This window comes from Ixodes scapularis, unplaced genomic scaffold, assembly GCF_016920785.2.
Source record: "Ixodes scapularis isolate PalLabHiFi unplaced genomic scaffold, ASM1692078v2 PGA_scaffold4__175_contigs__length_147842914, whole genome shotgun sequence".
NCBI classification, from domain to species: domain Eukaryota; kingdom Metazoa; phylum Arthropoda; class Arachnida; order Ixodida; family Ixodidae; genus Ixodes; species Ixodes scapularis.
In genome coordinates, this window is record NW_024609879.1 from 33906059 (window position 1) to 33921471 (window position 15413).

The 15413-nt window shown below is 45.6% G+C and overlaps 1 protein-coding gene across 1 annotated transcript in view; it reads left to right on the forward strand.

The window, feature by feature from the left end:
• Nucleotides 1–15413, forward strand: part of LOC8041560 (DNA polymerase eta) — a 63330-nt gene that overhangs the window by 24646 nt on the left and 23271 nt on the right. Inside the window, exons 5-7 of the mRNA XM_040220288.3 lie at nt 1658–1809; nt 8743–8846; nt 14785–14904. Of these exons, the coding sequence (XP_040076222.1) occupies nt 1658–1809; nt 8743–8846; nt 14785–14904 (376 nt within the window). The remainder of the gene's footprint in view (nt 1–1657; nt 1810–8742; nt 8847–14784; nt 14905–15413) is intronic.

Below are 15413 nucleotides of genomic sequence, written 5' to 3' on the forward strand. Positions count from 1 at the left end.
ACTAGCCCTTAGTTATATCCATTTATCAAATTATTATTATATTTAACCTATACCTTTCCTCTCCTCTCACCACGAACGGGGTCCTCCATCATCTCCGCCGATCCACAAGGGGTCCGCGAAACATCGATGGTTGAGAACCACTGCCCTGGGCTGTACCCTACTGAAATACGGTTCTTTGAATGCAGTTCAAGCGTGTGCAAAAAAAAGTCACGCGCTTTAGCAGGATATTACTCGAAAACAGCCATAAGCTTCAAGCAAATGTATGCCGTTTCGCGCAAACACAACTGCGACGGCCACCGATCGAATTAGGAGCGCTTGCGAAGCAGACGATGCAGATTTCGCCTCTGAAGCGACAACTAGGTACAGGTCCCGTCAAAGTAAAACGGAGCGCCGGATCGGCGATTGAACAGTTCGGTCGCCGCTCTGGCGCTCCGTTTTACTTTGACGAGGCCTGTACACGAAGCGATATCTGGATACACATATCGGTGGATCCACTGGATCGGTGATGAGGCTGCAGGTCTTTCCCTCAGAGGCGATGACCGCGGGTCGAAGGCGACCGGCGAATCGTTTAAATAATGCATGTCGCCACTTGACTTGGACGAGATTGGTGAATCGTAGCCACGCTCTATTTGCACATGCGGGTCAAACAGAATTTGGCTGCACGCGTGCTAAATACAAATTCTGGTATCGCTTCCAGGTGAATTAGCTGTTGGTTTCGGTTTCGCTGCATAAACAAATTGATTGATCCGATTTGGGCGAGGAGTGGATGGGCGTAGTTTAATATCGTTGGCACAACATCACACCTCAGCTTACGAGTCTTCTGTCCGCTTAGAGCTCAGCTCATAGCTCTCTTCTGTGAGATGATTGCTGCATAAGCGGGATCTCGATCTCGACGGGAACCCAGTCCCCACGCACGGCGATGATCCATTTTGCTTGTCACTGCACATCTCGCGGAAAAGTGTGGGACATCATGTCTTGGCTCGCATGTGCTGCTCGGTGGTTGTGGCACCCAACCGTGCAACAAAAATCTCACCCAACCACGAAATAAGTCGAGCACAACATCAAAAACGAAGCACACTGAAGCGTTCACTAGCAGGTAAACGACGAGACAGAAATGCTCGCTTTGTGTTGTGTGACGTCACAGCTCCCATGTTGCCACCGAAAACAGCGTTTATGCTAGAGTGCGATTGGAGCAGTATAAATTCAATTACTCACGCAGAGGAGCACATAAAATTCAGATATTGGACGTACGATTCGTCTCGAGGTAATAACAATGATATTCAATTGTTTTTTTTAATACAAAATTTGACCGGACAATCCCTTTAAGAAGAGACGAAGAGTAAATAATTTGTTGTCAGTATTTTCAACTATTTTATCCTTTATGTTAAGAGGCGTTAGCTCCACCGATTTTTGTTTTTGAAAGCCGTATTGGGCTTTCGTAGATTCGGCATTTTAAAGCATAGTGCCGACAGTATTTGGTTTCTGTCCAAAGCTTGCAGTTACTAGAAGATGACGTGTGCCAGATGCATTATAGTGCCACCGCTACAAAAGATTCTGACACGGTTTCGAAGGCTCTCATTGTAGCGTTCGTGGGAAGCCCTAAGTCTGAAAGGACGTAGTAACGTTGAACAATAAGCCTGCGTCGTTTGTGGCACAGAGGAGGCTGTGGCAGAGTGGCTCTCGACCATCGTAGACCCCGGCGGAGGAGACTCTTTGCTGGCCCGCGGCTGTGCCCTGGTGGAGTGTGTACGGGCGGCCGTCTTGGAGCAGACAAGCTTCCACTGCTCGGCGGGCATCGCCCACAACAAGGTGCCTTCCCTCGACCTTTCAAGGGAGTTTCTGAACTGGGTTCAAGTTATTCCAAGAGCAGAGAGCGCATCAAGAACAAGGTGCACGAGGAATTTTAACGCGGAATGATAATATGGCTGGCGCTTCTACATAGACTCTAAAACTTTTCAATCTCCAGGAACCTCTATCTCTCTTGATTGGCAGTTGAGGAAGCCCCTTTGGACCCCGCAGTGGTGCAATATAGCAGCGTTCAGAAGCCTACAGACCTTGAAAACATTGATGTATGCTGTAAGAGCTGTTTGGCTCATAGTTACGCATCAGTTCCCAGGCAAAAATTTTTACCTGGGATCCAACTGGTCCCAGCCCAACTGGCTTATGGAACACATTCCTATTTGCAGCCGGTCCCAGTGCTGTGGGTACCAGTTTGAGTGGGTCCCAGTTGCAGCTGGTCCTGGTTGCAGCTTATCCCAGTTGGAGTTAATCCCAGCTCCCGCTGGTGCGACCTCTAGCAACAACAATTGACAACACAAAGAGGAAGGTTGACCAGTCTTTATTGTCAAAACCTCAATAAAAATAAATAATATGCTCTGTAACGCACACATTACCGTCCTGGGCTGAATGAAACATGTTGTCCTGTGAGGAACGCTTCAGCTGCCTCATTAGCCACTTGCTTGCGATGATTGAGTCGCCCTTTCTGAGGTAATATTTGTGCGAGATGAAAGATCTTTGTCGGAAATGCTCTCGTTCAAGATGAAAGAAAATCGGCTGCCAGTTTCTGTCAGCATCAGTCAAAAAGTCCTCAGCTCCTCTTTCCATTGCAGAAAGAATTATGCTCACTCGTGTTTCCGCGTTGCACAGATGAAGTCCTGATAAGATGGGGTAGTGCTCCGACCCTCTTTAATCCCTTGTGTCACAATGAGTCAAACATTTCCGAGGTAGACTGCCCGCCATTTCTGCCGTCATGCTCTTTGCGGCGTAGTTCTCTTCAGTTTGTTTTTCTGTCGGTGCCCTCCACTCGCTGGACGGCGTCTTCCTAACCTCGAAGTTCAGAACTGCCACCATGCCGTGTTTACAGTGGAGTCAAAACAGGTGCAGACGTGGTTTTAGAGTGCAGCTCTTAGGTGCCGGATTCTGAGTTTCGCGGTGTCGGTGTTGCCAACGGCGTAACCGCGCTAGGTTTAGCGGAAAAATTGTTGTCACATGACTTCACCGCCAATTCAATTGCCCACTGAATTTGACTGGGAAATTCAGTACCTCCGCTAGATTTAACGGACAAATATTGTTTCTCCGCTAGATCTAGGGGTGGAAATTGTTGTCACGTGACCTGAACACCAATTCAATTCCCCGTGAAATTTAGCGGGGAATTGAAAATGTGTTGGAGGTCAATTTTAAATCAATTTTCTTGCTGAATCTAGCGGAGAAACTGAATCTGTTCATGGGTGACGTAACATCAAGTCGTGTGATGTCATTTACTCCGTTAAATTTAGCGGGGAAGCTGAATTGGAGGAGGAGGGGAGAAGAATGGATGGAGGAGGAGTAGGAGGAGGAGGAGGAGGGACATACCCTCCCGTTTTCCTCCTCAAGAGCTGATCGCTAATTTTGCATTACAGAGATTTGGAAACGTCTTTCATTTTGTACGTTTTCAAAACAACTCGTATATCAATGCGCCAACTTGGGCGATGGCGTCCCTCCCCTACCAACCGCCCCGCTGTGTCCGCCTCACGTAGCATATGCAGCGCCATCTCTTGACAGCGAGTAAAACTAATCCGCAGCCGGTGATTACCCTAAACATTAATTTATTTTTTCAAGCAAATTAATGAAGGTATTTACATAAATGTTTTAACACATGCTGATTGATGTACATAACTGTTTATTTAGGTAAACTCATTTTATGTTGCTAATTATACTTTTCTAATTAAAAAAATTAAATGTTATGTAGTTCAATAAAATTGTATTTATCTCTATAAATATATACCGTAATATCCCGAGTCATCGCCCATCCCCGAGCCATCGCCCACCCTATTTTTTGGGCCAATATCGATTTCCGAAAAAACACCGAGTCATCGCCCACCCCTTCAAATACCCCAGCGCGGACTCAGCGATCCGTGAACACTCATGCTACCCGAATGACGCGGCCGCGGACCTTACAGTTAAAGGACGTCCGTGACAAAGTAAAACGAAGGAGGGAAAGACACTTCTTTTTGTTTACGCATTTCCTCCGTGAGCGACCCCGAAGTGGTTGTGTATCCGTGCGAAAAGAAAACGATGGAGATAACAAAATAAGAGTTTGTTAATGTAACCGCGGAGTGTTAGGTCAGTCTGTCTCCGCCGAAGTAAGGTCACCGCGAACCCGCTCCTTCTTCCCGCCCGTCGCGACCGCGGTTGTGCAATATTTTAGGCAAAGCCAACGCGTAAATAAAGCTTTGCTGGAACGTAGACGTTTGCAGAGCGTCCCAACCGTGCATTGATAGCCCGCCGTGCACCGACGCACGTATGTACGCACCAAACAAGAAAGTTGCGCAAGAGCTTGTAATTGACAAGGCGCCCGACTTGGCCCGACGCCAAAGTATTTGCCAACACGACCGCCGGCTTTCCCGCTTTCCCAGCATTGCTCTTGGTCGCTTCTTTGGTCTGCTCGCTCGCTCGCTCGCTCGCTCGTTGCGCCTGGTTGGTTTTTCCATTTTCTTGTAGACTTTTCTTTCTTTTTTTTTTTTTTTACTAACTAGGAGAACATAGTGGTGACATTCTTTCGCGGAACAAACGTTCGCGCTATATGCAGATCGGCGGTGTTTCTAGCGCGTATGCAAGCAACGGACTTCGCTATAGTAAAATATTCTTTATTGAGCATTTTTTTCTATAAAACAATGAAACTAAATCGAGTTTTGAGTTTGATGTATCTCTTGTGCATCAGCGCTAGATACGCAGAGAAAAATAGGCGTTTTTTTCCGCTTTTTTTCAATTGTTTGTGCTCACCCACCGAGACATGGCCCACCCCACTTTTTTATGAATTTCAGGCGGTAGGGGGGTGGGCAATGACTCGGGATATTACGGTAAATGTACCTAATTAAAGTTTTACTTATCTTGATTAATCCATAAATCTCGTTAATTAATTTTCTTCATAAACAAAAGTGAATACACCCCCAACTTGTCCAGTCTAACATCCTGTGTGGACCCCAATTGGAAATGGGAAGATCATTTGAACTCTGATGGGACATTCCTCCAACCAGTTAATGGATTAACTGGTCCCAGTTCACCCCTACCTGTTCCCCAACTGGGCATGGTCAAACCTGTTGAGTTCTAATTGGGAATGGTTCCAGCCCTTTGACTCCTGAGCAGGTCCCAGTTGAACCCCTATTGGTTTCAGCTGATCCCCAGTTGGGACAAGCTAGTCCCAGTTTAAAACAGTTGAGATTCCAACTGGTCCCACTTTGAAATGTTTGCCTGGGTTGGGGGCTTGGATCCGAATAAATACCAGTTCTCAAACTGGAAAAACACCTCACTTCGTGACCGATGATCAAGGAAGTTTGGGAACTTGGGGGAATCCGTGAGGGTACTTTGGGGAACCGCTGGGTTCCTAGAAACGCTGTTTGAGAACCCGCATTGTAGAACACACCTGTACGGGGCAAGCATTGAACGAGTGTTGCGTTAGTGTTTGGCTGTGCGTTTCACTGTGTGGGAGTGCTGGCTATGGCAGGGCTTTCTTTTAAAGACACCATGCATGACAATGTTTTTGTGGTTAAGGCACAAAGAGCATACCGGGTTTGTTTGCTCAACATCATTGCAAAGTGCCACACCATACATTCTGTGTTTTTACTGTTTCACCACGAAACTACAGGGCACGACAGAGACGCTACAGGTTCGCCAGAGGTTTGCCGTCTTTGTCTGTTCCATGCCTTTTCACTATACGGCAGAAGAAAATTGGCGGGCTCGGTGTCTAGCCGGCGAGCTAAGATGGATGCAGTTCAAGATTTGCGAAACGGAAAATTAAAAGTGCATGCTTTACGCGAGAAAAAAAAAAAAGTTAAGATATTGATGATCGTTGTAGGGGGTGTCAGGGGTGGAAGCGCTGCGCCAATTGCACCACCCTGCGCCAATTCACTTCCCTGCGCCAGCCTGCTCTAAAACGCCAATTTCAACTTTTTTTTTTTTTTTTTGTGTGTGTTTTCTTTAAATTTAGCGGAAAACGGTTGGCCACGGGCCACCATGTGGTGTGTACTTTTGCTTAGGTGTCACTGCGGGTGACTCGTACCAACTCGACTGGGGCTCCGAACCATGTGTAACCTAAGGGCGAGGCGTCGATTTTAGTTCATCGAGAGTGCGATGTCGTTTTTTACTACAAAGAGCTTGATATACGAACACATCGGTTTGGTTTCGGGCATAGTTGGTTGGCGCGGTTGGAGCGCGCATGCAGTTGCCCGTCGTCCCGATTTGCCGTGATCGTGGGAGTTGGTGCCTCGGCACCGGTGGGCTACCTTGGCCATTAACATGAGCAGAAGTAAGTGGTCTTTACTAGCTTTACCTGTTATTTGGTAGCCTACCATATTTGGACGCTTAGCCGTGAAGAATCGCGAGCACAGGCACATCTGTGCTCGAGCTCAATTTGTCTTGTCAAAACGAAACCAAAACCATCATTGTGTGCGCGAATGTGCACGCTGTCGTGTGTTGTCTCCCGCCGTCAGACCACTAGCGAAAACAATACCCGCAATCTTAAGGGAGTTGGTTAATTGGCAGTGCTACACTTTTTTGTTTCTTTCCTTTAGCGTGGAGGAGTGGGGGGTGACATCAGAAATGCCGTACAGCACTCCCGCGCTGCCGATTCCTGTCAAGAACGTACCTTAACTTGCTATAGCCACTCTACTCGTATAAGTTTCGGGTATAGGTGTATCTGGTTGGGGGGGGGGGGGGGGTGGGTGGGGTGGGGTGGGGTGGGGTGGGGTGGGGTGGGGTGGGGTTGGGTAGGGTAGGGTAGAGAGGAGTTAGTGGGCTTTTTGTCACGTAAGAAGGCAGCCTGCCCCGCAGGGATCAGCGCCTGATCAGCTACATCTCATTTTCAGTCTCGTTCAAACTGTCTTCTCTTAAAGCACTTCTACTGAGTGCACAAGAACTCATAAGCAAGGGTGAGGCAGTTAAGGACATGGACAAGGTGGGGAGTGGACACCTCCTGCTAAGAGATGTGAACTCTAAACTGCCCAAAGTACTCGGGCGCATAAAAGAAATTGACTCTGCTCTTCAAACTGTGAAAAAAAAAAGTGAACTTCAGTTGTTTCTAAATTACACAGATTCAGCTTAGTCACAACGCCTTTTTTTTAACATGGAGCCTGTGGGCTCTTCTAGTCAGTGTTTATGCTGCATATGTATTAGTGGCTGTGATAGTTTTAAGACAATATATTTTTCCATCTAAAGTAATATAAATATTGCTTTGTATGCTAACTTGGGTGTAGGGATTACTGTATTTTTGAACAGGGATTAAGAACATTTGTATTTAATGAAAACAAGTCAGCAAGGACTGCTTTATTCTGAAACATGTTGTGGTACCTTAATGTTTTTTATGGAGACACGCAATGCACAGCATTTTATGGAGTACATAAGGTTTCGTTGCTCTCCTAGTCGATGCTTAAAGCTGCATATGTACGAGTGACTGTGGTATTCTAAAAATATAAAATACACATTTTATTTTGCATCTGATTTTTCGTCAAATGTCAGTAGCCTTGCATTTTGTTACTAAACTTGATATGGGGCTTTTTAAGCACTGATTGAACATGTGTATTCTTTATTAAACAAAAACTGTAGTCAGCGAAGGTAGTTTATCTGACACCTTGCAGTGGTTTAGTTTTCTGGATACATGTTTACAATTAGTCTAATAAGTAGACGGTTTTGTACTGGCGTGGCTCAAGTTAGGCTTTTATTGTCGGGGCCTCCCATATAAAGTCTATCATGACTCTGCCTGCTGCCGGAATGGTTCTCAAAGCCTTTCCTTTCCATAAATTGCCAATATTCCATATTTCAATGCAATAGAAATAGAAAGGTGTGTATGTATGTTGCTTGAAAATTATTCTGGGGTGTGCATGCATATATTTTTGCTACATTTTCACATTTAGAAACAACAAATCACTTTTAAACATTTGTTTGACCTCCGTGACCTGCTGCAAAACCTACTTCTACGGCTACAAAACTTATTTTTGCTGCTCCCGAGCTGCCCTAAAGCGAGCTTTTTACTGCTCCAAAACTGCTCCAAAGTGGGACTTTTGCTGCTCCCAGCCCTGATACAAAAGGCTCTAGCCCGCTTCCACCCCTGGGGTGTGTTCATTAATCGAGTGCACGTTATGCAAGTAAATACGGTAATATCTTAATCAAAAGTTTTAAGCAAATTTCTGAAGTTTTCAAGGGTAAAATAAGTCCGACAAAGCCCGCAAATACATGTGGCTGAATGGCACAAACTGTCAAGATAGGGCCTTATTTTTCCATTGAAAATTTTAGAAATTCTCTTATAAGGTTTGAATAAGATAACAGTTAGCTCTTAAATCTCTGCATCTGGTCTCTTACATTTGGACAGAGACTGAGCATTTGACGATGCATACTTTATTTTTGCAGTGAAAAACACTGTACATCTTTTTTTTCTTCAACATGCGACATGATTGAGACCTACAATTACAAAGTCAAAAGTCAAAGGGTGTCTGAAGTCTGTTTGATTGGTTTGCAAAAACGGCCAAGAGATGGCTTTTCAGTTTGCAGTACTTGTCTCTCTTCGAGAGTAGATATGGTGGCTCCATAGTGCACCATTGTCGCCGTGATTCATAGTTGGAGACTTTGTTTTTGGACATCAGTTGTGGAATTTGGATAAAGTTGTCGAAGCAAACCAGGAAGTGTTGGGAAAAAGTGGAATACCCAACCACATAGATTAAGCTGCAGAATTTGTAGCCTTGTACACTTGACCGAGTTCTCTGTGCCCTTCAGGTCCTGGCCAAGCTGGTGTGTGGTCTGCACAAGCCCAGGCAGCAGACGGTGCTTCCCCACAGCGCCGTGCCAAACCTCTTTACCACCCTGCCTGTTCACAAGCTGTGAGATTTGCCTCTTAATGTATTCAGGGTGTTTCAAGAGGGCAGGCCGTGCCGTGTACTTTCCATGACGAAAATAATCCCTGGAGAAGGGGAACGAGAGGGACAAAGGACAAACACAAATCTCCAAACACAGCTAGGTGACTGGTGTGCGACCGAAAAAATCCGCCTGGTCCGGGTATCGAACCCGGGACCTCTCCATTACAGGTGGAGCGCTCTACCAATTGAGCTAACCAGGGGTTAGACATCAGTAGAGCAAACGGGTTTTATCAGCCGCCACCAGTCTAACACCAACAAGGGTGAAGCTTGCAATTTAAGGTTATAATTATAATGCAATTAAATGCAAAGGTGCAAGCGAGCTGGACAAGAATGACGAAAATAATCCCTGGAGAAGGGGAACGAGAGGGACAAAGGACAAACACAAATCTCCAAACACAGCTAGGTGACTGGTGTGCGACCGAAAAAATCCGCCTGGTCCGGGTATCGAACCCGGGACCTCTCCATTACAGGTGGAGCGCTCTACCAATTGAGCTAACCAGGGGTTAGACATCAGTAGAGCAAACGGGTTTTATCAGCCGCCACCAGTCTAACACCAACAAGGGTGAAGCTTGCAATTTAAGGTTATAATTATAATGCAATTAAATGCAAAGGTGCAAGCGAGCTGGACAAGAATGACGAAAATAATCCCTGGAGAAGGGGAACGAGAGGGACAAAGGACAAACACAAATCTCCAAACACAGCTAGGTGACTGGTGTGCGACCGAAAAAATCCGCCTGGTCCGGGTATCGAACCCGGGACCTCTCCATTACAGGTGGAGCGCTCTACCAATTGAGCTAACCAGGGGTTAGACATCAGTAGAGCAAACGGGTTTTATCAGCCGCCACCAGTCTAACACCAACAAGGGTGAAGCTTGCAATTTAAGGTTATAATTATAATGCAATTAAATGCAAAGGTGCAAGCGAGCTGGACAAGAATGACGAAAATAATCCCTGGAGAAGGGGAACGAGAGGGACAAAGGACAAACACAAATCTCCAAACACAGCTAGGTGACTGGTGTGCGACCGAAAAAATCCGCCTGGTCCGGGTATCGAACCCGGGACCTCTCCATTACAGGTGGAGCGCTCTACCAATTGAGCTAACCAGGGGTTAGACATCAGTAGAGCAAACGGGTTTTATCAGCCGCCACCAGTCTAACACCAACAAGGGTGAAGCTTGCAATTTAAGGTTATAATTATAATGCAATTAAATGCAAAGGTGCAAGCGAGCTGGACAAGAATGACGAAAATAATCCCTGGAGAAGGGGAACGAGAGGGACAAAGGTCGCACACCAGTCACCTAGCTGTGTTTGGAGATTTGTGTTTGTCCTTTGTCCCTCTCGTTCCCCTTCTCCAGGGATTATTTTCGTCATTCTTGTCCAGCTCGCTTGCACCTTTGCATTTAATTGCATTATAAGTACTTTCCATCCGTGTTTAAGGAAAGGAAGCAGTAAGACAAGACCTACTTGCACTGAATGGAGCAAATGGAAAAGGAATTCTCCGAAAAAGACGATCCCTACCTGCAGTTTACACTTCTAGGTTTAGCCTAGGATGTTTTCATCGGTGCTTTGCCTAAGGTGGTGCCAACTGCCTGTTCAACCCTTTTCCATATCCTCTCCCACCACTGTCTGGTTCCTCCGACGTTTTTGCTAAAATGTAAGGAACACTGAGTCTATGTCAGCTTGAAAGATTCAGCAACACAGTACAGCTGCTTTCATTTCCCTAGGACCAGCCAATGCTGGGCGATTCGGTGAGTGTGATTGTTTTCGTTGTGCTGCTTTGCTCTATGATTACTCTGCTGCTTTGTGTTTTCATACTACTAGTATACCGTAAAATACTGAGCAAGCACCCACTCAAAATTTGAAGATAATCACAAAAAAATATGGGATGGGCACATTTTTTTTTTCTTCATTTTATTATTTTAAGGTCTTCTGCGTGAGGCATTACATAAGGGGGGTACATCAAATTCACAAAAATTGGGGAAAACATTGAATGAGAACAATGAGAAAGCATCATTATACAGAGATTACTCAAACAACTTAACAAGCTCCTGCGTAAAATGGTTATGGTCGCATGTCATCACCAGGCTTGGGGCATGCTATTCCATTCAGAAATGCGTTGTGTAAGCTTATCAGTTTTGTAAGGTTAGAGTTTTACATCTACCGTATATACTCGCACAATGAGCGCACTTGCGTAATAAACGCAACCCCCAAGTCGGCTATAAAAATTTCTACTTTTTTTTCCACCCGTGTATTAAACGCACCCCCAACTCGGACGTCAAAATTTTGACCTCTCCCTCCACGCGCGTAAAATGAACGCACTTTTCTATCCTGGTGCAGCGAGGTCGCGAATGCATGGACAGCGTGGGCGAACAAAATGCCTTGCAAAAGGCGTTAAAAAAATTCGAAAAGATCCAACGGAAGCAAAAAAAAAAAAAAAACATGGAGAGGAGCTTTTTTTTTTTTGCACAGAGCAGTCTGGACTTTGGTGTCGCGCCCAAGCGACGACACGCGCAAGGAGGTAAGAAAGAGAAGCCGCGAAGCCCTCTAAGCAAACAAAACAGCTTGCAAAAAGCGGCAAAAAAAAAAACTAAAAAACACGGAACTAAGAGCAAACAAAAACAAAGAGGAGCTTTTTTTCTTCTTTTTTTTTTGCACAGTGCAGTTTGGTTAGGGGGGGGGGGGGGGGGGGGTCGCGCGCAAGGTGATAAGATAAGCGGAGAAGCCCTGGCCTAAGCAAACAAAACATGGCAGAGAGTTGGGCGAGTTGGTTAAGCATCTTAATAAGTGGGAACAGCGCAGGAAAAACCGACGAAGGACGAGTAGAAGAAGTGCACAGACACAGCGCTGACTAACAACTGAATGTTTATTTTCAAGCGAACCAGAAAGTAAACACTGGGTGTGGAGAGGAAAAAACACAGAAGCCAATAAAAAGGAGGGAACCCGATAAAACAAGACACTACCACGCCATATCACTTTCACACACGTCTGCCACAGTTCTTGATAAAAAACACTTCGTCAGCCCCCAAGTTAACCGACGGAGCAGTGACGCATTCTTCCTCCCCCCTTGATAAAATATAAAAGGCCTCATCAATCTCCCGGGCAGTCTTGTTTTTGTTGCGCGCCAAGATCGTCAACTCATTGAACAGGGGAACGCAGCCGCACCTACTACAATGTACCGCAAGGTGGCCAGAGGGTGAGGAACGGAGAGGAAGGGAATGCTCCCTCGCCCTCACGTTCACACACCTCCCTGTCTGTCCAATGTAAACCCGACCACATGTGAAGGGGATCTGGTAAACAACCCCTACTGCGCATGAGACAAACGGATCGCGGTGGTTAACATCACAGTGGTTATCCCTGTTCAACCCTCGGTTAACGGCGGAGCATAGTCGAGATAACTTCCGGGGCGCCGAAAACACCACAGGCACCTTATACTTGTTGGCCACGCGCTTGACTTGATGTGAGAGGGCGTGAATGTAGGGCACCACCACTGGTCTGGTTGTCGGTTTTTGCCTCGCCTTAGGACTGGTTCTACCTCCGAACACCTTAACAAGGGACTCAGCCACTCCCACAATCATCGCCACCGGGTATCCCGCAGAGGTCAGCCTAGACACCTGTGAAAGCAGGCTGTCCTCACACCTATGGTGGCATGACTTGAGCAAAGGGGCGCGCATACCCAACGTGTTTGTGTGTTTTTTCCTCTCCGCACCCAGTGTTTACTTTCTGGTTCGCTTGAAAATAAACATTCAGTTGTTAGTCAGCGCTGTGTCTGTGCACTTCTTCTACTGGTCCTTCGTCGGTTTTTCCTGCGCTGTTCCCACTTATTAACAAACAAAACATGTTGCGACAGGCGGCAAAAAAAAAAAAAAAAAAAGAACCCAAGGACCTAGGAGAAAAAAAAAAACAAAGACCTTTTTTTTTTTTTGCTTTTTTTTTGCACAGCTTAGTTTCGTTACCGGGTCGCGCTCCACACGCGGACGCCCGCACTCAAGATGTGTCTCAAGATGTGTCTCACATTGTAATTATATAGTTAGAGAAGTTGTTTGTGGAAACTTTATTTTGTGACATACATTTTGATCCAGGCTATTTGTAGTTGTTGAAGAAATCAGTGCTGATATTCGTGCGTTCTCGCTGCCTTTTCTCGCTCAGAGAATTGTCATGGGAAATAATAGACTGTGGGCCCTTTTAATGGCTTTTGGGTATTTATATGATTAATTGGTTTAACATTCTTCCCAGCACATTAATAAAATAGTTCAAATTTTTACAGTATATCCACAAACCATATAAATTAATATACGCTGTTCTCACTGCAACAATCCAAAGATGGAATCTAAGTCAGACAGCTGAAGTGCTTGTGTGTGTGTGTTTTATAGCAACACGGTCATGCATATGACTTTATATTCCATCCAGTGTTTGACTGTTTATCTACCTTGATAACGATGTCAGAGGTTTTCATATGTTGAATAGAAAACGAACTGATACCTTTTTGGAAATACTATTATGGTTAAACTGTGTTTTTGTTGTGATCGTAGCGTTAATTGGGGGCATACATTGCCGCGATTTGTATTAATAATATTATTAAAATTCAGATATATTAATACGCAATTTTTCAAGCTCTAGTATAATTTGTTGCTTATGACCTAATTTGAAACGCACAAACAAATGTGACAATCAAAAGTGTGCTAAGTATCATCACTGGTGTCAATAGCAGCAACTTTAATTACCAAGTAATAAAATTAAAAAAGTCTAAAATCAATGAAACATTCTATCTAATGTGAGAAATTCATGTAAAATTACATTATTGTGGGTAAAGTATATTTTGCTATCAATGTTGCGAATTTTAACGATCGGCAAAACGTCCCAAGTCGCCGCAAATATCCTTGCATACCAAATGCCCAGAAATAAAAAAAAGCTGTTTTTGTAATTAGCAATTTTTTCATAACATGTAGTTACTTTCATTTTTACGCTCCGTCGTTTTGCCAATCTCAGCCTTTCAAGTTTGAAGGAATGCCTACCTGCTTGCATGTCTGCTCACTGCAGGACGTTTTGTTGGCGTTGGAAGCCGCTGAAACAGTAGTGAGTTTTAGTATTGCGTACACGAGCGGACGCAAGCGCTGTGTGTTTGCGTTAGCTTTGCGTGTTCCACACTGCACGTGCGTGGAGCCCAAAATTGCAGTCTTGGATGGCGCAGAGCGATGAGGCGCACGCACAATGTGTCGCACGCAACAAATGCTCACCGCTTGCATTTGCTTCTATGCGCAATACTAAAAATTTCCAGTAAGGTACAATTCCATACCGGCTGTAGCACTGCGTTGGGAGAGTGAAGAGTGTCACTTGCATTGGGAAAGGACATTTCGCGAGCCATGATCGCGAGCAGTTCCGCCGTGCCCGCTGAGCTGGAGAATCTGGGGACCCTCACTAGAGCGCTTCCCGGTTCCGCCGCGAAAGGGCGAGCGTCGAGCTGGAGACGCGAATACTCTTTCGCAGGGCAGAAAATAATATTTTTCCAATATATTTTCTTGAGAAATTGAAGCTGCAGAGGACTGCGTTGGAGAAAAGAGGGCTAGGCCAAATTGTCAACGTAAATGTGACGGCGGGCGACGTTGCAACCTCAAGCACCAGGCAAAGAAAAGTTGCTGAAGTTCATGCCGCTCTGGGTTGCCTGGAGGTCTTCAAATGCATGTTTTGACTTATTTCACAATCATAACCGGTACTAGAGTTGTTTTTATACATTGAATACGCAGATGAAAAAATAATAAAACATCATAAAATCCAAAATCGAATTTCTTGGGAAACGTTGCTCTTTTTTGACCCACATCTCGCCATGAAGATTCACCGAGTGCTATCGCACCTTTGTTGCATCTGACGAAACATCTATGCCAGGGGATTTTTTTTGCCTCTTCGCAGGAGGAAACTGGGAGGCAAGCTAGGTGAAGACGTCCGTGAAAAGCTGCAGGTGAAGGTGGTTGCTGACCTGCTGCCTTTCTCCCAGGACTACTTGTGCTCGGTGTTTGGAACCCGCAAAGGGTGAGCCTCGACCCCCTCGCTGCCGTGGTTGCTGACAGAATGAAAAGATCAAGGCCTCCAGGCCTCCTCTTCTCATCCTGTTAGCCTCTGGCCTCGAGTACGTGCTCATTGCCTTCCACTCTGCATATCTGGCCTCCATCACATGTTCATTGCCTTCCATTGTGCATTTGCGGCCTCCATCACGTGCTCATTGCCTTCCATCGTGCATTTGTGGCCTCCATCACATGCTCATTGCCTTCCAATGTGTGTTTTTTGCCTCCATCCTATGCTTGTTGCCTTCCACTGTGCTCATTGCCTTCCACTGTGCATTTCTGACCTCCTTCACATGCTCATTGCCTTCCACTCTGCATATCTGGCCTCCATCACATGCTCATTGCCTTCCATCGTGCATTTGTGGCCTCCATCACGTGCTCATTGCCTTCCATCGTGCATTTGTGGCCTCCATCACATGCTCATTGCCTTCCAGTGTGTGTTTTTCGCCTCCATCCTATGCTTGTTGCCTTCCACTG